This window comes from Pipistrellus hanaki (assembly GCF_964339955.1).
Source record: "Pipistrellus hanaki genome assembly, chromosome: 17".
Lineage (NCBI taxonomy): Eukaryota > Metazoa > Chordata > Mammalia > Chiroptera > Vespertilionidae > Pipistrellus > Pipistrellus hanaki.
Genome location: NC_140519.1, coordinates 8,695,663 through 8,716,451, shown reverse-complemented (window position 1 = coordinate 8,716,451; position 20,789 = coordinate 8,695,663). Strand labels below are relative to the sequence as shown.

Here is a 20,789-nt window from a genome sequence, read left to right as displayed (position 1 = left end):
CTGATATAAAAAATGGTTAGACAATCACATAATATCAAGAGTCTTCGACACAGTGGATTCCATTTTGTTAAGAAAAAAATAGAAAACAAGTAATCCTTAAATTTTCTTCACTCTCCATAGCATATGTCGTATAAAATTAAAGTTTTGCTTCCAAAAATATGTTTCCATGTGGTTTGTTGTGTTGTCTAGTGGTGCTATTAGGGTCAGAAGCACCAACAACATGAGAAGTTTAACCACTGACAGGTCATTTTTCATAAAATTTCCTTACAGGTCTGGAGGAAAATCTTCCGCTAGGCATTTTAGCGCTCTAGTTATTTTAAATTAAATGTGAAATAAAAGCTACAAAAAGTTGAGTTCTTGCAGTACAAAAAGTTGTGTGGCTGAAGTGGTGGGCTCCTCGGACATACATAAGCAGTCCCATAAAATAGCTGCTCAGGTAAGAAAATAGAATTTGTTTGATTACACTTAGCATACGCTCCACTCGGGTGTCCTCTATCCCTGCCAGAGCCTCTGAAGAACCTTAGAATCGATATTCCTTTCCTTCAAAGAGCATCTGTAATTCAAAGTACAAAATAGTTCTAAAGTCTTAATCCTAAGGAGAAACAAAAATTATTAAATATATATGTATATTTTAAGTGCCAGATATAGCCACTGCCTAGGATCAAAAACTCATCGACAACACTGCCATGATGAAGAAAGAGCTGAGAGCAGATTCCTTTCTCCTTTCTTGGCACCTTTGCTGGTTGGTTGTTGCTCTACTAAAGCTTAATGAGCCTACAAAAACTTCCGATGGCATCACAGTTCCTAAGTCTTACATATGTCACACCTCTGGTACCCTGTATGAGATGCGTGACATGGGAAAGCAGCACGTGGAGTAGATCTATTTCCTCTTCTGTCACCAAAAACCTGTTTGCTAGAGGCAGAATGTGACCTTGGTGTAGATCTTACCGTTCTTCATCACGTTGACCCTTCTCACAGAAAGCAGTTTGTTAGCAACAACAGATAGTCACCGCTATATCTCAATGTGACCAATGACATTCACTTTCCATCTGAGAGCAAAGGAGGGAGACAGCGATGGGGGAGTGGGAAAGAGAGCTGGCTGGCTAGCCCAGAGCTGCTGGGCAGTATTGCCTGTTCTTCCTTCCTGCCTGCACATTAGTCATTCCTTCCAACTCTCACTCCTCTGCTCAACATGAAAGAAAGCCCAAATCTCTTAGGTAGAGCAGCTCTCCTCAATGCCTGTACCCATGTTTCTCTCGCTCCGCTTTTCCATGAGCAAGACGACATAAACACTAAGTGGTACTAAACATGGAAACTAGACTCACATTCCCAACAGGGGATGCGTGGGTCTCTAAAGATGCAGACTGGGGCCGAGTGTGGTTCATCTTTAACAGAGTGATTGCACCTGTCTGGAGATGCCTGCAAAAGCAGGGAACATAGATAATGCCCTTGCAATGAAATGACGTCATGTGGAGGTGCTATGAAGTCTTAAAAATTATGGCCTCAAGTGCCAAGCCTGAAAAAAATATACAAGGATATCCTTCAAGTCTTGTTGCCTTGATTTAGAGATGTCCAGGCAGGAGGCCCAAGGATGACCACACGGTAGACTCAAACAGGATTCTACTCCAACCGTGTGAGAATTAGGTCGCAAAATGACATGTTCAGTGTATGTTCAGTGTCATCTCTAATGACTCCCAACGGAAAGAAAAACTCAGCTCAACTTCTGAGACAGCATTAGCCATGTCATTGTGCAGCAGAGACGCGTTCTGAAGCCCAGGACACACATCATGAAAGAGCTCACAGGAACACAAGGAACAGGTTGTAAAAAAATGTTTAAAGCCTCATCGTAAAGCAAACCAGCGCTCAGCAGGAGATCCGAGTATTATTAGCCAGCCTGCTGCCAACAGAGCCCACAATCAGGAACCAGTGCTTTAGGAGTGTCGCCAGAGTTGGCACTGACTTACACCACGTGGCATTTGTGACTGCCGTCAGCTCTCTGGGGAAGGCATTCTGAAGGGGTGTCCTCTCCCAGCACCAAGAAGACCGCTTCCACATAAAAAAAGACTTTTGAACTAGGTGTGCATCAGGTGTCGCTGCCAAAATAAATATCTTATCACTGAAGTATGCCTCGGGCCTAAGATTTTAACAGCAGAAGAACAAAAATGAGAAAGCCTTACGTTTTAAAAAAGTCACCTTCCTTGTTCAGGAACGGGGTTCAGTGGGAGTGATTGGCTAATTCCTGCCAGGACAAACCTGTTTGGCTGCTTCTGTAGTGGACACTTTATGGGGTGGCGGGCACCAGCCAATCCCAGGTGCGGCCTGCGGGTGAACACAGCCTGAGCAGGTTTAATTAGATCAGAGACACAAAAGGCTATTCCCTCCGTGGATAACAAGGAACACAGCTGTAAATGCCTACAATCGCAGGCTAGAAACAAAGGCGGCCAAACAGAGCCATAATTGAATCCTTCCCCTGGCCGGCCCGTGACAATGATTTACTTATAACCCGGGCAGTGGCTGGGGGAGCAGGCGGGGGTAGGAGGCTCAGCCAGCTCCAGAGATGAATTACGTGGGGCCGGGGAGGAGGGAGGTAGCAAACTCTTTGTTTTGTAGCCCAAGTTTACTGGACATTTTGTTCCGCTTCACAGGCAGCTGCTGGGTTTTTGGTCTGTTGCTCCCAGAAGCTGGTCCTGGTTTCTCCAGGCTTGCATCCCAGGAGTCCCGTAAAACAAACCGCTCAGCCTCCTGGATCCCACACACAGCTCCACAGGGACAGAGGATATGGGGCTCTCTGCTGGCCACAACCCCACTCTGGCCTTAGGACAGGGCATCCTCCAAGCCCAGGGTAGGGGGCAATGGCAGGCCTTGGTACTCGGAACTTCTCTCCACCCCGGTGTGCATAAAAAGGGTGGATTTTGGAGCCAGGTCCAGCAGGGACTTAGCGTCAGGCATGTCCACAATGTGCCCCACCTCAGAAAGAAGACAGATTGCGAGAGTGGGCAAGCCGTGCCCCCAACCAAAGTTTTCTTCCTACCTGCACCCTCTTCCTCCTCCTCTGTCAAGAATAACAAGCTCGCTCTTTCCCTGCCGCCGCGGAGTTGCGCGGAGGCGGAGTCTTGGGTGCGTTCAAGATTCGGCTCTACCCATAACCCACCGCCATGGCCGAGGAAGGCATTGCTGCTGGAGGTGTAATGGACGTTAACACTGCTTTGCAAGAGGTGCTGAAGACCGCCCTCATCCACGACGGCCTCGCGCGCGGAATCCGCGAAGCCGCCAAAGCCTTAGACAAACGCCAAGCCCACCTTTGTGTACTTGCATCCAACTGTGATGAGCCCATGTACGTCAAGTTGGTGGAGGCTCTTTGTGCTGAACACCAAATCAACCTCATCAAGGTTGACGACAACAAGAAACTAGGGGAATGGGTAGGCCTCTGTAAAATCGACAGAGAGGGAAAACCCCGTAAAGTGGTTGGCTGCAGTTGCGTGGTTGTTAAGGACTATGGCAAAGAGTCTCAGGCAAAGGATGTCATCGAGGAGTACTTCAAATGCAAGAAATGAACAAATAAACTTGGCTTTTGTTTATCAAAAAAAAAAAAAAAAAAAAAAAAAAAGAATAACAAGCTCAAGCCACAGCTGGCTGCGCCTTTCGCCAACTCTCTATTTTCCAAACGGCCCAGAAGCCCAGATGGGGCCCAGAAGGTGAAGGTAGAGGAATGGAGAGAAGGGGCAGCGGGCTGCTGGCAACAGCTTCCTCTCACAGATCTGCATCCAGCCAGCCCATCAGTGCACCACCGCCACTCGGTCCGCCTCCTCCTCCTCCCAGCAGGGCTCAGGGGGGCGCTCGAGAGGCGGCTTAGTCCGCGCAGCGTCGCCGTCGCCCTCTTCTGGCTCGGCCGGGTGCAGGTGCATGGCCAGCTCCTGCAGCACCGCGGCGCGCCCGATCTGGTCGTTGCGCCGCTTCTCCATGATGAGGTCCTCCAGGCTCTGGAACTCGAGCGTGTGGCTGCGCTGGGCCGCGAGCTGGATCTGCAGGCGGTAGGGCTGCTTGCCGATGCGCAGCTCGCCGCCGATCTTGAACTCGCGCTTGCCGTAGCGGCACCAGGCGGCGAAGCTCTCCGAGTTGCGCCAGCTCAGCTCGCGCTCCTTGGCGCCCACGTGCGCCAGCGCGTTGCGCACCACGGCGGCGGGGCTGAGCGGCTTGTAGCGGTACAGCTCGTTCACCACGCGGCCGCGCCGGCCCTGGCTCGCGTCGGTCAGGAAGCTGTGGCTCACCTCCAGCCGGTGCAGGTGCACCACCTGGAAGTTGCCCACGTACACGGCCCAGTGCGGGTACTGCGCCTGGGCCACGAACTCCACCAGGTCGCCGGGCTTGCACTTGTTGAGCAGGTTCTCGGGCGTGTAGGTGCTCAGCGCGGCGGAGCCCGGCGCGAAGCTCTTCTGGTAGATGCACTCGTCGCGGTAGAACACGGAGCACTCCACCTCGTGCAGCCGGGGGTCGTAGGGCTGCGGCGGGGGCCCGTCCACATCGCCTTGGGGCGAGCCCCCGCCCTCCGGAGGACCCTGGGGCGGCGACTGCGACTCGGCGGCTTCCTCATCGTCGTTGGAGAAGATGTAGGAGACCCCGATGCGAGGCCCGTCGTCCCGGTCCACGCCGGTCGGGTCGGCCGTGGGAACTTCCTTGTAACTTAGGTGGGTCAGCTTCTCCACCTGGTTGCCCATCACGCCGCTGAGGACACCACGCGTTCACGCCGCCGGGATGGGGGGAGAAAGCGAAACCACCACCACCGGGCTCATGGGCACGGGTGCCCGCGCAGGGGCTGGCACCACCTGTTGGGAGAGTAAGGCAGGGAAGCCCCAGAGGAGGCCCTCCGGGGAAAGGACCTTTTGTTAAGGGGCGGGAGCGGGAGGAAGGTTCGGATCCAGCACTGGAGGAGCCATTCTACGGTGTCAGCGAGCCTCCTCCCCTCCTTCCTCCTCGTTTCGGGTCCTGGTTTCAGGAAGCCGGGCACCTCCAGCGCCGCCCCGCCCCCAGCCCAGCACCGCGCCCGGGCAAAAGTCCACGGCCTCGGCGGCTCCTCCCGCTTCCGCCTGCGCCCTAACCTGCCAGGCCCGGGCAGCGGGGGTCAGGAAGAAAAACTTTACCCCAGCGCCCCCTTGCACAGCCCCGCTGGCACCCCAGGGCTCTAACTGAACCCCAGAGACCGCCCTCGCTCCTCACGCCTCCTTCCCCGGGGAAGTGAGCGAGGAGAGCGCAGCACACACAGTCCAGGCAGGTGAGCCCCGGGACCGATCGGACTCACCTGGGGAGGTCCCTCCTCCGCCTCCCTCCCTCCCTCCCCCCGCGTGCCCTCTGGCTCGGGTTCCCTGCGCACACTCACCCGCCGAGAGGTGGAGTCCGTGGGATGGTTGCACCCCGAGACTTCTAGGGCGAGTTTGCAGGTACGGGCTCCCCGGTCCCTCCTCTCCCGGCGCGGGCGGCGGCGGAGCTGGACGGCGGGGAGAGCCGCATGTCTTGCCCCCTCGGCTACTTAGCGCCCCGGGACTTGGAGGTTGAGGGGGGGGGGGGGGCAATGCCTGTTCACCCCGAACCTCCTGCTGGGGTGGCCGTGCCGGCTCCCGGGGGAGGTGTGGCGCGAGGAGGAGGAGAAAGAAGGCGCTCGGCCACCCGGCCGGGCGGCGGTGGCAGCTCCCGCGAGCAACAAGCGCCGCCGGAGCGGGAGGGACGGGATTGCAGATCCGGCTCCGGGCTCCCCGGGCGGGCGGGAGCGCAGCCCCTGGCGCTTAAAGAGACAGGCGCCCGCTCCCGGAACCCGGTGCTTCCAGCCTCACGGCGCGGAGCCTCCGGGATCCCCCGCCCCGGCCGGCCCACCAAGGCCGCGAGCCCCGCCCAGGCCACGCCCCCACGCGGGGCCGCTTTAAATCCCGCCAGGGAGCTCCCGGCGCGCCGGTCCGCGCGGCTGGCGCCCTGGGCGCAGGTGCCTGGCCGGCCGCTGGGGAGCCCCGTGCGCCCTCCTGGAGCGGGGCCTGCGGTGGGCACCGCGCTGCGGGCTTGGTTCGCATTTCGCATTCTTCTGAGCTGCAGGCTTTGGAAACCGGGGGGAAGGCTGACGCCCCCTGCCAGTGCAGCGAGGAGAGAGAGAGAGAGAATAAGAGTTGGCTGCTTGTTTGCTTTCACCCTTGGCCTTCTCTTTGCCAGAGTACCTGGACAGGGAGGGACCGGCCTTAGGAAGCAAACAGAGGTATTTTCTTTCCTAGGACATATTTCTGCCAATGATCACAGCGAAGATTTTTTTTTTTTTAGTGGAACAGCTCAAGAAGTGTGCCAGTGTAGAGGTATTTCCAGAGTGAGTGCTGTGAAACTTTCGGGGAGGAAAACATTTCATAGAAAGGAATCAGTGTAGAGCGAAAGGGAGACTTCATTCCTGGCTTGCCTCCAGGACCAGCGCTGTGTTTATTAGATGTCCCTAGAAGTTGGCAAAAAGTTCCTTTCACAGCCTCCTTTGTGTCCAGCCGCTAGTTGGTCTGGTGGTGAGAGAAAGTATTCAGCTCTTTCTTTGGTGAGGGGAGAAAGGATGTAGGGAACTGCCTTAGTTCTTAAATTAAGAACAAATGAGCAGAGGCCCCTGGTGGACATACTTCCTTCCAGCTGGTTTACAGAAGGAAGTGACGGGAGAGATTTGCAGAATGAGAGGAGTGTTGCTGATTACCTCCGGAGCAAGAGGACATTTCGTCTCTCCCCCTTTCCTGCCCGTTGGTGTTTTGTACATAAGATGTAGGCCACTAAAAGATTCTTTCTTTGTTAATTGAAAAAAAAAAAATAATGGATCTGAGTGGGGGTGCAGGGACCACAATAGACAAGCTTAGGTATTCACTGGACCACCCTAACTAATTGGTGGTGTAATTAAGAATGCAACTCACGACCTCCTCTACTCAGTTTTCCATCACTGCTTCTTTTGACTAAGTTTTTCCAGGTAGCACCATTATTTATTCAGTGTGTGTACCAACCAGTGGAAACAGCAATATACTAACACTGCTGCGATCCTTTTCCATTTGGGGGCAGGGATCAATCTACTTATGTACTGTTGGGCCCGAATAATCAATATTAGTGGGGCTAGAATGGAAGTGAGGCCTTCAGCAAGTCTAAGATCACAGCATAAACAGACCCAAGGAAAACGGGCCCTACCTGGTTTGGCTCAGTGGATAGAGCAGAGGACTGAAGGATCCCCAGTTCAATTCTGGTCTAGGGTACCTGCCCAGGTTGCATGCAGTGGGGGGCGTGCAGGAGGCAGCTGATCAATGATTCTCTCTCATCAGTGATGTTTCTATCTCTCCCTCTCTGAAATCAATAAAAATATTTTTTCAAAAAAAAGAAAAAGAAACTTCTGTGTACGTTAAATTTATGTAAGATCCCACAAGCCTTAAAGCATGACTAGATGAGACACACACACACACACACACCCACCACCACCACCTGTTGAGATAACAGTGCTCTGGGGGCTGCCGTTATCTGAATGGTATTTGTCACTGTCCTGTGAGCTCCTGTAGGGAGGAGTGAGGCTTAGGAAGGCAATGGCCAGTCCCCCCAGGTCTGTTAGACTGGGAAGCCTTTGCTACCATCAGCTATGTTTGGCCACTGGGTAGGCTGACTGGCGATGAGAGAATCCCTAGGACACAGGAGTATGACAGTGTGTAGCCAGCACTCTGGGGTAAAGATCTAATAAGGACAAACACTGTGAAAAATAACATAAACAAAACCACTTCAAAATAGTCCGCGGGAGCTGTCATCCCAGAGGAACTGCCTTGCTGTCTTATCCCTCAAATCTGTGGAAGGTTAGAACTGGGTAAAGTAACCTTGGACTTGGCCCAAAGCAGCACTGCGTTCCAAATAACTTGTGTTGTTTTTCTTTATGACTTAGTTAAAATCTTCTGTTTTTATTTTTCCTTTTTAAACTTTATTGAAATACAACTCACATACATTAAATAATATCCAATTAATTTTAGTATATTCACAAAATTGTGCAAATATCACAGTAGAATTTTAGAATATTTTCATTATCACCCAAAGAAACCCCATACCCATTAGCAGTCACTCCTCATTTCTCCCACCTGCCCCAGACACCCACTACTCTAGTTTGTCTCCATATATGTCTTGACTATTCATATAAATGGAATCATACAATAAGACATGTCATATAAATGGAATCGTACAATATGTGGTCTTTTGTGACTGGCTTCTCTGAAGGAACAGTTTTTCAAAGTTCATCCCTGTCACAGCAAATGACTATAGGGCTGAAGGCTAAAGCATTCTTTAGAACTTACCTGCCCCTATAATAATTCCTTCCTTGTATTCGTGGAACTGCCGCTGAGAGGTGGGAAGCTTTGGGATTTTGAGGTGGCACTCAGGCTGCTCTGTGGAGAATGAATGAGAGGAGGAAATTCCCATAGAGAGCCAGGAAAGGTCACACAGATGGAGCCTGGCAAACAAAGGACAAAGCCCCGGAAGGTACTTTTCCCAAGAGCAGCCACTCGGGAAAGAAGTGTTAGTTGAATTTGAATTCTCGGCTGTGCTGTGGCTTTATCCCCCCACCTCCTCCATGACCAGCCCAGAGTCACGTTCCACACACCTCCTGGGAGAATGCACCCAATAAAACAAGTAGTGTTGAATGGCAGTTGGTGACTCACAGTGTTTCTGTCCAGGGCAGTGGGGAATGGTCAAGAATTGAAGTTTCTGCCCTAGAGGCAAGGGCGTGGACCCTGCAGATGTGCTAGAGATCTCATTTTAGATGGGTAGTTTAAGAATGTACAACCCTAGCCAGTTTGGCTCAGTGGATAGAGCCTCGGCCTGGGGACTGAAGGGTCCTGGGTTTGATTCCGGTCAAGGGCACATGCTCAGGTTGTGGGCTCCATCCCCAGTAAGGGGCGTGCAGGAGGCAGGCAATCAATGATTCTCATCATTGATGTTTCTCTCTCTCCCTTTCTCTCTGAAATCAATAAAAATGTTTTTAAAAAAAGAATGTACACAATAGGTGCATCAACAGCAGAAATGTGTAATTATGCAATCTAGAACTCTACCTGTGCCACCACCACCCCTCCGCCCCCGTCCCCAAGCTGTGCCCCAGGTTCATGGCAGCAGTAGGTTGCTGAGTGGGTTTGCTGGGAATCAGGTCTCTCTACACCTCCCTTACACCAGGAAACTCCCAGACTTACCTGCATCTGTTACCCGCTGCTGAGGTTTTGCCCAGACTTCAGGAGCTGAGAGGTAGCAGGATGGAATCTGATGGCCCAGATTGAAGTCCTGTTTGCCAAGTGCATGACCTTGGAGCTGTCTCTTCTCTACTCCGGCCTCCTTTCCTATCTCTAACGTGGGACTGAAGCTACTTCTCTGCTCACTGTGAATTCTCAAATGAGACCGTGTATGTGGAAGCACCTAGGTAAATCCTAAAGGCAGTGTAGAGATGCCTCAAATGATTCACATACCATGTAAGAGCCAGATGATGGTTTTAATACGGGAGCAACACCTTGGGATGGGGCCATCCTCTTACTAAATCCTACCTATCCTGGTGTTTGTGTTCTCAGATAAGAGTACAAAAGGGCAGAGATAGGAATCTTGCTGGTTTCCAATCTGCCTGATTTCAAGGCTCCGTTCTGTGCTGTGTCACACTGCCCCGGGGCACCGGCCTGCGGGTTCAGCCAGACACCAGCCCTTCTTCGGACTAGCGGCCGGAGTGTCTTCCAGATGCACCATGATCAACTTGTCCTGGTTTGCTTGGGACTATCCTGGTTTTATCACTAAAAGACCCATACCCTGGGCCAATTGGGACAGCTGGCTGTCCACCTGGTGCCTCCCTATCGAGGTCATTGCCTCCCCTAAACCAAGAGCTTCTGGGATGTGGAGCTGGGGACATTGGGGGGGAAGGGGAGGGGATTTCCAGGCGAGGTTATACGCAGAGCAGCTGCTGCATAACCTGGGCCAGCCCATAAAAGAGGCCGCAACTGTTGGAAGCTGCCTTGGAATCTTCTCTTTTCTTTATGTTCTCTTTACAGTAGGCGAGGTACCTGGGCTGATTACTCCTAGGACTTCAGGTTAAGGAGTGGAGCTCAGAGGCTGCTGAGTGGCATCCTTTTCCTTGGCATCTGTATCTTACTGGCTTTTTCCCTCAAATCACCAGAGCAGGCTGCCTCAAGAAGGCTGGGCTAGACTGTCCCATGGGTAGGGGAGACCAGGAGAGGAAAGGAAAAGGGACCCTCTCCTTGTCCCTTTCCCCCTCTCCCCCATTCATTAATCCTGTGGCTGAATTGTGAGGCAGCTTTCAGTCTGGTCCCGGAAGAGGGCTCACCAGAGGGTGAACACCAGGCCAGTCCCTCCCTGAGGCTGGCTGCTATAGGAGGCCTCTGCCGTCCTGTGGCTGATGTTGAACCGGAGTGTGATTTGTGCTGGGGAGTCTGAGCATCTCATGAAAGATGCATTTCACCAGGCAGTTCCAGGGGAGAGACCAGTTTGATTTACAGCTCAGCAAATCCAAATATTGGCACATCTGCAAATCCAAATGTAGAGATTTCAAGGGGGGGAAAAATCTAGATTCTACAAATCTTTTTTGGTGTGTTTTGGGCAAAAAGGGGGAGAGAGAGAGAGGAGACAAGGCTGCCAATGACGAGAGAAGCTTCAGCAGAGCAAACCCAGCCTCCCTCTCTTTCCTTGGGCGCTCCTGGTGCTCCCATGTGAGGGAGGAGGACAGCGTTTGTTCAGCACAGCCTGCTTTCTACAGGGCAGATCAGTGGGACCACCCATTCAGAACCTGGGGCATAAGTCCGGTGGGTCAGTGTCTGCCTGCTTTCCCCAAACCACTAAGGCCTGAGGCCAAGGCATCCCCCTTGGAGCACTTCCCCACTGTAGTCTATTCACAGCACAGCACTCCTAGCAATCCCATGAGACTGAGCCACACCAAGGCATTTCTCTGCTCATACCCTCCCTGGCTCCCTGTCTTCCTTGGAGAAGGCCGAGGTCCCTAAAATAACCTTCAAGGCACAGGCCTGCTGCCCCCATTACCTCTCTGACACCTTCTCACTCACACCTCAAGACACACTGGCCCTTGCTGTTCTTCCCCCACGGTGGGCATGCTTCTCTCCCTCAAGGCCTTAACATTTGCTGTTCCCTCAGGTACCTTCATCGGGTGCACTTTATTTTATTTTTAAAATTTTTAAATATATTTTATTGATTTTTTACAGAGAGGAAGAGAAAGAGAGAGAGAGTTAGAAACATTGACAAGAGAGAATCATCAATCAGCTGCCTCCTGCACACCCCCTACTGGGGATGTGCCTGCAACCAAGGTACATGCCCTTGACCAGAATCAAACCCGGGACCCTTCAGTCCACAGGCAGACGCTCTATCCACTGAGCCAAACTGGTTTCGGCCATGGGGTGCTCTTTAAATCTTGACTCAGATGGTAGCTCCTTGGTGAGCTAACAACCCTATTTAAAATTCCAAGTGTCCTCCCACACATCCCCTTTCTGCTCTGTTTTTCTATCACTCACTGGACTCCTGTATCACTTTTAATATCTGATATCATTTATTACTTTACTTTGGTTTATCATATCTCCCAAATATAAGCTCCATGAAATCAGAGTTTAGATGATAAACTCTGATCCTTGTTTTGTTCACTGAGCTCTCCCCACCTCCGGGAATGGTGCTTTGACAATCAGTAGGCTCCATAAACTGTAGTTAAATGAAAAAATGGAATGCTTTCTATGGGTCATCTCTATTCATCCTTACACTAGCTCTCATGGTATGTATAGGGTTGTTCTCAATTTACAGATGGGAAAATTAATCATAAAATGTACTGAATACATGTGGTATGCCAGGCACAGTATAGGCAGTTGAATTAATTTCAGAAGGGTTAAGAAGTTGGGCTTGGGGACATAGCTAAGTTCATCTAGCAATTGTAGTTCTGCCCTGTCCCACATAGGCCCTTGGCTATTGAGCACCGAAATGTAGCTCATCTTAACTGAAATGTGTCATAAATATAAAATGTACACCAACTTCCAAGACTTAACACAAAAAAAGGAAAATATCTTACTCATTTTTTTCATATTGATTGCATGTTGAAATTATAATGTTTTAGATCTATTGGGTTAAACAAAATATGTTATTAAATTTAATAGTTCCCTTTTTCTTTTTACTTTTTAAATGTGACTATTATAAAAACATAAATCACGCATGTGATTTGCACTGAACTCTTCTAGCTATGTTTTCATTATACCTTGCATCTCTATTTCAAGTATATTACCTCTTGGACTCTTGAGGTCAAGAGTGCAGTGACACCCCTAGCCGGTTTGGCTCAGTGGGTAGAGAGTTGGTCTGTGGACCAAAGGGTCCCGGGTTTGAATCCCATCGAGAGCATGTACCTTGGTTGCAGGCTTCTCCCTAATTCAGGCTCTGGTTTGGGCTCAGGGCCTTCGGGACATGTGTTTAGATGAGGTCCTGAGGGTGCAGTCTCCTTGATGGGATTAGTGCCCTTCTAAAGAAGAGGAAGAGACACCAGAGTTTCCTTTCTCTGACTTGTGAGGACACAGTGAGGAAGTGGCCATCTAAAACCAGGAGGAAGGTTCTCACCAGAACCCGACCATGGTGGCACCCTGATCCTGGACTTGTAGCTTCCAGAGCTGTGAGATAATAGATTTATGTTATTTAACACTCCCCCTCTTCCTCCACCCCCTCCCCCCTCCAGCCATCCCATCTGTGGTATTATGTTATGGCAGCCTGAGCTGCCCAAGACAATACCTAAAGACTGAATGTCACTCTCCAGGAAAAACAAATGGAAGGTTGAAGTGACCTTCAGGGTAATGCCTCTTTAGAACCTTCTAGTAAATAAGATAGTCCCTTACACAGCCTGAGAGTGGTGACTGTGAAGAAGGAATTTCCAGTACAATGGAGGCAGATGAGGCTGACTTTCACACAGCCAGGACACCTACCATTAATATTATCAAGCATGTTCTTCCTTCTACTCCCCACCAACTGAGCAACCTCCTGAGAGGCATTTTGTTGCCCATATAGACATGCTAATAAAGAATACAAAGAGGCCCGAGAGTTACACTTCTTCTTGCCAGTCAGTAAACTGGAGAGCTGGTGTTACTCATCTGACTCTGGGGACTGGGTCTGTCCACTCTCAAATTGTTGACAGAATTGGATTTTTGAAACTTAAAGTTTAAGGACCACACCTCAGAGGACAGAGAATTCATAAAGTCAGTAATAAACTCAAATAAATGAGACTTGCAGCTAACATTTGTTGAGTGCTTAGTGTATCCAGCATCATTCTAAGAACTTTATGTATATTCACTCATCTAATCCTCACCAGCAAAGTAGGCATTATCATTTTTCTCACTTTACAGATGAGAAAGCAGAGGAATAGTAAATGTAAGTGTCTCACCCATCGCCACACAGCTGGTGATTTGCAGAGCCAAAACTCAGATGTAAGATAAAGCCTGGTAGTGGGCACCTTCCTTGCCCAGACTGAAATTAGGCCTTCTCGAGCTGGCCTGCCAGGCACATTGAGCATCTTTCTCAATTGCTATACAAAGGGACTAAAGCCCACTCTTAGCCTGTGGAAGCTCACAGCCCATCACACCAACTAGCATCTATGGAACGACAAAGTAATTGGACAGTAAGCATTTTTGAAGTAGTGGATTAATGAGTGTCTAGAATTAGGCCTTTGTCTTAAGAGTCCTAAAATCAGTTGAGGATGCACACAAGGAATATTTGAAGGCTGAGCCAAAAGTGTAAGTATGTAAACTGTGTTTACCAAGCTTTTGCAAACCGGAGGCACTATTATAGGAGAGAGGGGGAAAATGTGTTTGCTTTACCTATCTGAATTGCATTGGCTGAGGGCCTCAGATTAGACTGAGAACAGACAGTTTAACAAGGGGGGAGGGGGGAAGCGGAATGGATGTTGATTACCATGTTCATTGTTCATTGCATATAGACCCAGGAGCATTCGGATGAGTAGATCAAAGGAGTGGTTAAAATTTGGGCTTATATGGCATCTTGGGTTTATATGGCACTTTAGTGAAGTATAATAATTTTGTAGAGAAGTGGCAAGACAAAAGAAAAGGACTATGAGCTTCTAGTGGTAGCAAATTATGAGACCACAGGTATGAGGGGAAAGAAGGGCAGATAAGGGCTAGTTAGTAAGGTTTGCTCAGGACCATCTTGCCTCTGATGATAAGGTTGTTCTCCCCTTCCTAATTTAGGAATTGGGGAAGGGAGAATCATAACAAAGGAAGTTTATGTTCTGTTTTCAGGTAGATAGGAGAGGGAGGAGAGCTTCTTATCTCTGCTTCTTAATTGCCTTCAGCTCTAAACAATCCTGGTGCCAAAGGGCATATTTTGGGTTAGCAGATTATGCTACTCTTCACTGCAAACCAGTAAAAAGTGAGGTCTTATCTCTGAGATAGTAGAAGGATTTATTCTGTGCTAGGTACTGTGCTAGCTAGTTGTAATTATTACCTGGTTGACCTCTTCATAACCTCTCAGGGCAGGTTCTATTGTATTATTATCCCAATACCTGTTTTTATACCTGGAGAAAGTGAAATGTCAAGAGTGACTTGTCCCCAACAGGCAAGTCAACAACCAGCTGATCATGGACTTGAGCAGACCTGAATCTAAACTCCACTGGACATGGCACCTTAGTGCTCCATTATTTGTCACATTGATGTCACAAACAACAGGAAGGAGCTTCTTGGTAGGCAAAACAGCAGTCATAATTGTTTCTTTTTCCTCTTCCTCCTCTAAGGGGACACACTTTACCTAGAGCAGCTAGCCCAAAGCTTTCGGGCATGTTTCTTAGAATTTAGCACACCCATCCTGATTCCAGAAACAGACAGATAGGAACATAAGCCCACTGGGAAAAGGAACCTAAACTCTACAAGGATAACCCAGGGAGAGAGAAAGCAAACAGCCAGGGACCTAATTAATTTGAGGAATGAATGCATATACCATGGGGGGGGGACTGAGTCAGTGGATCTCTGGAGACACGCCAGCTAAGATAAATACATTGGATTTCAGTGAGTCGCACAGAATCGCTACAAGGCCAACCTGTGCACGAAGCCCTCTGCCCTTTTGGCAAGGTCAAGATTTCCATTCCCACCAAGCAAATGTCCCCCACAGAGTACAAATTCCAGCCCAAATTATCAGAGACTAGATAAACTTTTACTCACATTGTCTTCAGCCCTTCCCCTTTCATTGTCCATAGCCCCTGGGCTCCTGCCTCCTGAGTCATTATCTAAATGGCTGCTGGGCAGAAGCTCACAGCCCTGCACCAGGAATGCTTGCCTTGGAGGTCCCTGGTTGTTAACTGGATTCCTGTTTAACTGAAGGTTGGGTAAAACCTGCCTTGTTTTGTCCCTGGAAATCTCTCTCAACTGTTAGTTCACTCACCTGCCTGAGTTTCTGGAGCAGAATGAAAATAATTACATTTTTGCTGGATGATCAGACACCTCTCAGTGCCTCGGGACACTGTTCTGCTTAGCGGCTTAAATTAAAATTTCACTGTGGATGTAGACTTTGGTAGGAAATTGGGCTCCAACGGCTCGACATTGAAGAAGAAAATAATTTAATTTGCTTTTGTTGAGAGATGCACAGCATTTTTGCCTTCCCGGTGCCTAGCAGAGTGTCAGAAACATTTTTCTTGAAAATGTTCTCCCCAGGGCTGACAGACAGAGTCTATGAATGCCTGACAGGAATTTAGTTTTACAGTTATTTTTCCTAATAATAATTGTATCTGCTCTTTATTGATCAATCAATGATTGTTCCAGGCTTTGTGTCTTTTGCATGGTTTACATAAATCATCTCACCCCTCTTTGCCATACAATGGGTGGTGTTCATTCTAAAGAGGAATGGGAGCCCTGGCAGGTGTTGAGTGCATCGGCTCCTTGCACCAAAGGGTGTCAGGTTCGATTCCCTGGCAAGGGCACATACCTGGTTTGCAAGTTAGATCCCTGGACCTGACTGGGGGCACAGCATGTGCAGGAGGCAACCAATCTCAATCTCTCTCTCTCTCTCTCTCTCTCTCTCTCTCTCTCTCTCTCTCTCTCTCTCTCTCCTTAACCCCACCCATTCCTCCCTCCTGTCCATTCTCTCTAAATCAATGGAAAAAAATATCCATGGGTGAAGATTCACAACAACAACAAAAATGAGGAAAGGGAGCCTCAGGGAGGTTGCGTGATGAGGAAGAGGTTTTAAAAATAGGAAGGACAGATGAGAATGAACATTACTTGAGGCGTTTTAAGGATGACAGTCCCCATCGGCATGTGGGGCTAGGTGTGCAGGAACACCCGAAAACCATAAGGAAATGGAACCTACACGAAATGGGATTTGCGGTGGGATGGACGGACACACACACACACACACATAGGGTCCAGACTCTCTATCTATTAGGGAGCCAGTACAGTGTAGAAGTTTGGAGAAGTGGTTTTCAAATGATCTGTGGGGAAGGACCAGGCAGTTTGTTTTGTTTGCTTTGTTTATAATTTCCAATTTTTGGTGGACTGCAACCTTTGTAAGTAGCATAGGTATAAATCACTGGAAGAATGAAATAAAAATTGTTAACATAAAAACATCCAAACCTGTAAAGAATTTTTGTGAGTTCATTTGAGCCAAACTGTTGAGAATTGCCGAGAAGAAGAATCTCAATAGATTGGGATAATGCTCCAAAGAATGGCCGTGATTCACTTATTTCTAAACATTACAATCAAAGGAGGAGATGTGGGTGGGTTACATGAAATCATTTGGTGATAGTTTGGAGAGGCAGGAGAAAGCAAAGTTGGGGAGTGGGGGGAAGGAACCTCTGGGCTTGGATAAAAAGTAAAATGATAGATACCTCTTTTACTTAGGTGAGTATAGGATAGTTAACAGTCAACAATTAACATGATAACAAAAACAATGAAAGAATTTGTGGTATCTGTCCTGGCACCCAGGGCATTTGGTTGTGCCCTGAAGGATCTGGGAAAAAAGGGAAGTTACAAGCTACCCTGACATTTCAAGGGTATGCTATCATAGATGCAAAAACAAAACAAACAAACAAAAAAACAATAGGCTCAGTAAGGTACAAGTTGACCTTGTCAGGGAAGATACCGGCCTAAGACATGACTACCCACCATAACTGCTTTTAGTTGAAATTTTAATTTCAGACCATCCTTGTGGTTACTTTTAGGTTTTAGAGTTTGTAAGACTGCCATGCAGGTCTTCCTTGAATTTGCCAGGTTACCATGTGACCCCTTACATCCACAAATTAATAAAATGGCCGAAACCGGTTTTGCTCAGCTGTAGAATGTCGGTCTGTGGACTGAAAGGTCCCAGGTTCGATTCTGGTCAAGTGCATGTACTTTGGTTGTGGGTACATCCCTGGTAGGGGGTGTGCAAGAGGCAGCTGGTCGATGTTTCTCTCTCATCAACGTTTCTAGCTCTCTATTTCTCTCCCTTCCTCTCTGTAAAAAATCAATAAAATATATTTTAAAAAAAATTAATAAAATGATGGACAAGCCCCAGTTTGTACTATTGTTACTGGATTTGTCAGACACAAACATTGTCAAATAGTTATACACTTTCTAGAGGCTCCCTCCCAGTTTGTTCGCCTTTCCCTGTGGCCGGGGAACAAGCCCTCGGAAGTGCTTGCCTTGCTTTTTGTGGTGCTATGTCAGACTGACCCTTGCTTCTCCAAGCGTGGCCTTGGAGCTGGCAGAGTGGGCCTCCCTGGGAGCTGGGCTCGCCTCAGGACACCTCAGGTCCACCTCCCACCAGTGGAATTGGAATCTGCATTTTCACCAGGTCACTGGGGATTCCTGTGTGTTAGTGCTTAGTAAGCACTGATTTAGAACATAGGTTCCGAAGTCTGACCACCACTTTTACAATATTTACTTACTAGAGCCCGATGCATAAAATTGGGAGGGGAGGGGGTTTCCCTCGGTCCAGCTTGCATCTTCCTGCAGTCCGGAAGCCCTTGGGGGATGACCAACTGATGGTGGAAAAGGCTCCCGCCACAGCTACTTTGCTCACCAGCCATGGGCCCAGCTTCTGGCTGAACGGTGCTGGTGCTCCCCCTGTGGGAGCTCACTGACAACCAGGGGACAGCTGCTGCATTGAGTCTCTGCCCACTGGTGGTCAGTGCATGTCATAGTGACCTGTCATTCCACCATTCAATAGATTTGCATATTAGCCTTTTACTATATAGGATTTTTTTTCTTTTCTTTTCTTTTCTTTTTTTTTAATCTTTATTGTTGAGAATATTACAGATGTCCTGCTTTCCTCCTCCCCCACCCCCCAATTTCTCACCTCCATCCAGTCCTGCCCCATCCCAGGCCTTTACCACCCTATAGTTTGTATCCATGGGTTATACATAAATTCTTTGGTTAATCTCTTCCTGCTCCCTTCCCCCCTAAGATTCATCAGTCTGTTCCATGTTTCCATGACTATTTTATTCATCAGTTTATTTTGTTCATTAGATTCCTTGTTCATTTATTTTGATTTTTAGATTCAATTGTTGATAGATGTATATTTATTGCCATTTTATTGTTTTCTTCTTCTTCTCCTCCTCCTCCTCCTCCTCCGCTTTTTTCTCCTCCTCCTCCTTTTTCTCCTTCTCCTCCTTCTCTTCCTTCTCCTTCTAGAATACCCTTCAATATTTCATGTCATACTGATTTGATGGTGATGGCCACCTCTTTTAATTACACACTGTCTCATATCTGCACCACACTGGGCAAATCACTTAACTTCTCAGTGCTTCAGTTCCCTAGTCTGAATAATACACCCCTTTCTGGGATATTATGAGCACTTCAAGGAGAAAATATAGATGGTGGGTGAGGTCACATGTGAGCAGTCAATGGAGCATAGCTGCAAGGGAGTCTAGCATTACAAGGTGAGGGCTCCGTAGCTATTGTTGTTACTGTTAATGATTTGTCTGCTTATTTGTTTGTTTAATTCCCTAGCTCATCCTTTTCTTTGAGGCCTAGGCATCGAGGACAAGAATGTTTACTTTGATGGTTAAATTGTGTTAGTTGTATGCAGGGTTTGCCCTTCCTCTACCTGATCTCAGTTACTTAAATGGTGACTGAGGCCATTTAAATTCCATTTGGAGTTGTTCCTCACCCCACTCGGGATTATCTGTTTGCACTAATCATCCTGAACTTGGTGAGTCTAAGAGAGGCCCTGAACTCTGAGTTCTGGTTTCCCAGGCTGCCCAGGACAGGGCCTGGTGGCTCTTTCTGGCTGATGGAGTCACTGTGATTCAGCTGGGAGAGAGGATACACAGGACACATACCCTGGACGATGAAGTTTCTGTGGTAGCAATGACTCCAGCTTCTCTTTTTTTCTTCTATTATGTCCACAGATGAAAGCCAGTGAATCCTTTATTGAAACTGATGATTCCGTGAGTTTGATTCCAGGCAAAGGCTGCAAACGAAAGTGAACAGCCAGCCAAGTCAAGTATGTGGAAATTCACCCATAGCCGCTGACTGCTGGATTTATAACAAGGGTGGGATAATTTGTTCTTGTGTGCTAAGATAAGGGTAAACAAATTTCATGCTGTGATGTAAGCCCCTATCTGCACAAGTCAGGAAAGATTCCCTGTCCTGTTGCCGAATTGCATGCTTGACAAATTAGCCTCTGAGGCTTATTTCTCTGAGACTTTATCTAGAGGTCACGTGGCCACTTAGTGTTAAAGATGGAGGGTACAAGGGCACGCCTAGGTGCAGAGGAGGGAACTGGTGTGTCCTTGTGGGTCTGGAAGCTTGAAATTGAAAGTGGCCATGGCACTGGCTCTAGTATTTGGAAAATTCTGGAGAGAATCTGGGATGGTGTTGAGTAACTGTGACCCCTGGGCACAATGGAGGAAATATGCCAGGAAATGTGTGCTTGCATTTCAGCCTGTTATTGGCCTTGGTCCAGATCCAGAAGTCCCACCTACCCTGGACCTGGCTCAGCCATTATTTTGTCAACAGCAGGTGAGTAAGTGTTCTGTGTTCCCAGAGATTGTTACATCATTCCACAGAAGGGAGTCCACCGGGGCACCGGGGACTGTCTGTCTGTCACACCTTCCTCTGCTAGAGAACAAAGGCAGTATTTGATCATCTTTGTGTCCCATGTGCATAAGTTATATGTGTTAATATTGTTTATAGAAATAGGAAAGCAAGCCAGAGCACTGAAGATGAACCTCCTTAAGAAATACAGAAAAGCAACTTAAATTTTTGAAAATTATTATTATTCTGTAATATACACACTATTTTGTGTTCTGCATATCTATATATATATAAAAGGCTAATATGCAAAGTGTCCCCTTCCCCTTGGAGTTAGAGTCTCCACATGTGTCAAACACAAGGCCCGCGGGCCAAATCCAGCCCGCCAGGCCTTGCAATGTGGCCTGCACCGCGCTGTCATCACTGCACTCCGCTGTCAGTTTATGACATTGTCAGTTTATGACTGTTCAGTAAACCATTCGGCCCGCGATTTAGGCTGGATTTTAGATTTTGGCCCCTTCTCTGATTGAGTTCGACACCCCTAAGTTAGACCAAGAGAATGGGAGGGAGTTCGATTGCTCACTATGATGTGTGCTGACCACCAGGGGGCAGTGAGAACAGGGCGGGTGACCAGTGGTTGGGGGGGTGAGGGAGTGCTGAGGGAGTGAGGTGGCAGGGATGTGGGAGGTGGGGAACCTGATGGGCCCTGATCGCTGGCCAGGCCTAGGGACGCTATTCGTGCACAAATTTCATGCACCACGCCTCTAGTATTGTTTATAATTATAGTTATTC

General features: G+C 48.5%; 2 protein-coding genes across 2 annotated transcripts in view; one reads left to right on the top strand and one right to left on the bottom strand.

Annotated features, from left to right (window-relative positions):
- Positions 1-9,002, bottom strand: part of LRATD2 (LRAT domain containing 2) — a 113,203-nt gene extending 104,201 nt beyond the window's left edge. Inside the window, exons 1-4 of the mRNA XM_084864870.1 lie at positions 8,316-9,002; positions 5,375-6,110; positions 3,615-4,823; positions 3,032-3,069 (exon numbers count right to left, since the gene is read on the bottom strand). Coding sequence (XP_084720996.1) covers positions 3,777-4,715 — 939 coding nt within the window. The 5' untranslated portion in view covers positions 4,716-4,823; positions 5,375-6,110; positions 8,316-9,002 and the 3' untranslated portion in view covers positions 3,032-3,069; positions 3,615-3,776. The remainder of the gene's footprint in view (positions 1-3,031; positions 3,070-3,614; positions 4,824-5,374; positions 6,111-8,315) is intronic.
- Positions 3,066-3,616, top strand: LOC311612113 (small ribosomal subunit protein eS12). Its single transcript, XM_084864886.1, has one exon. It carries the CDS (start codon positions 3,156-3,158, stop codon positions 3,552-3,554), a length of 399 nt encoding a protein of 132 aa, XP_084721012.1. The 5' UTR covers positions 3,066-3,155; the 3' UTR covers positions 3,555-3,616.
- Positions 9,003-20,789: the final 11,787 nt, after the last annotated feature.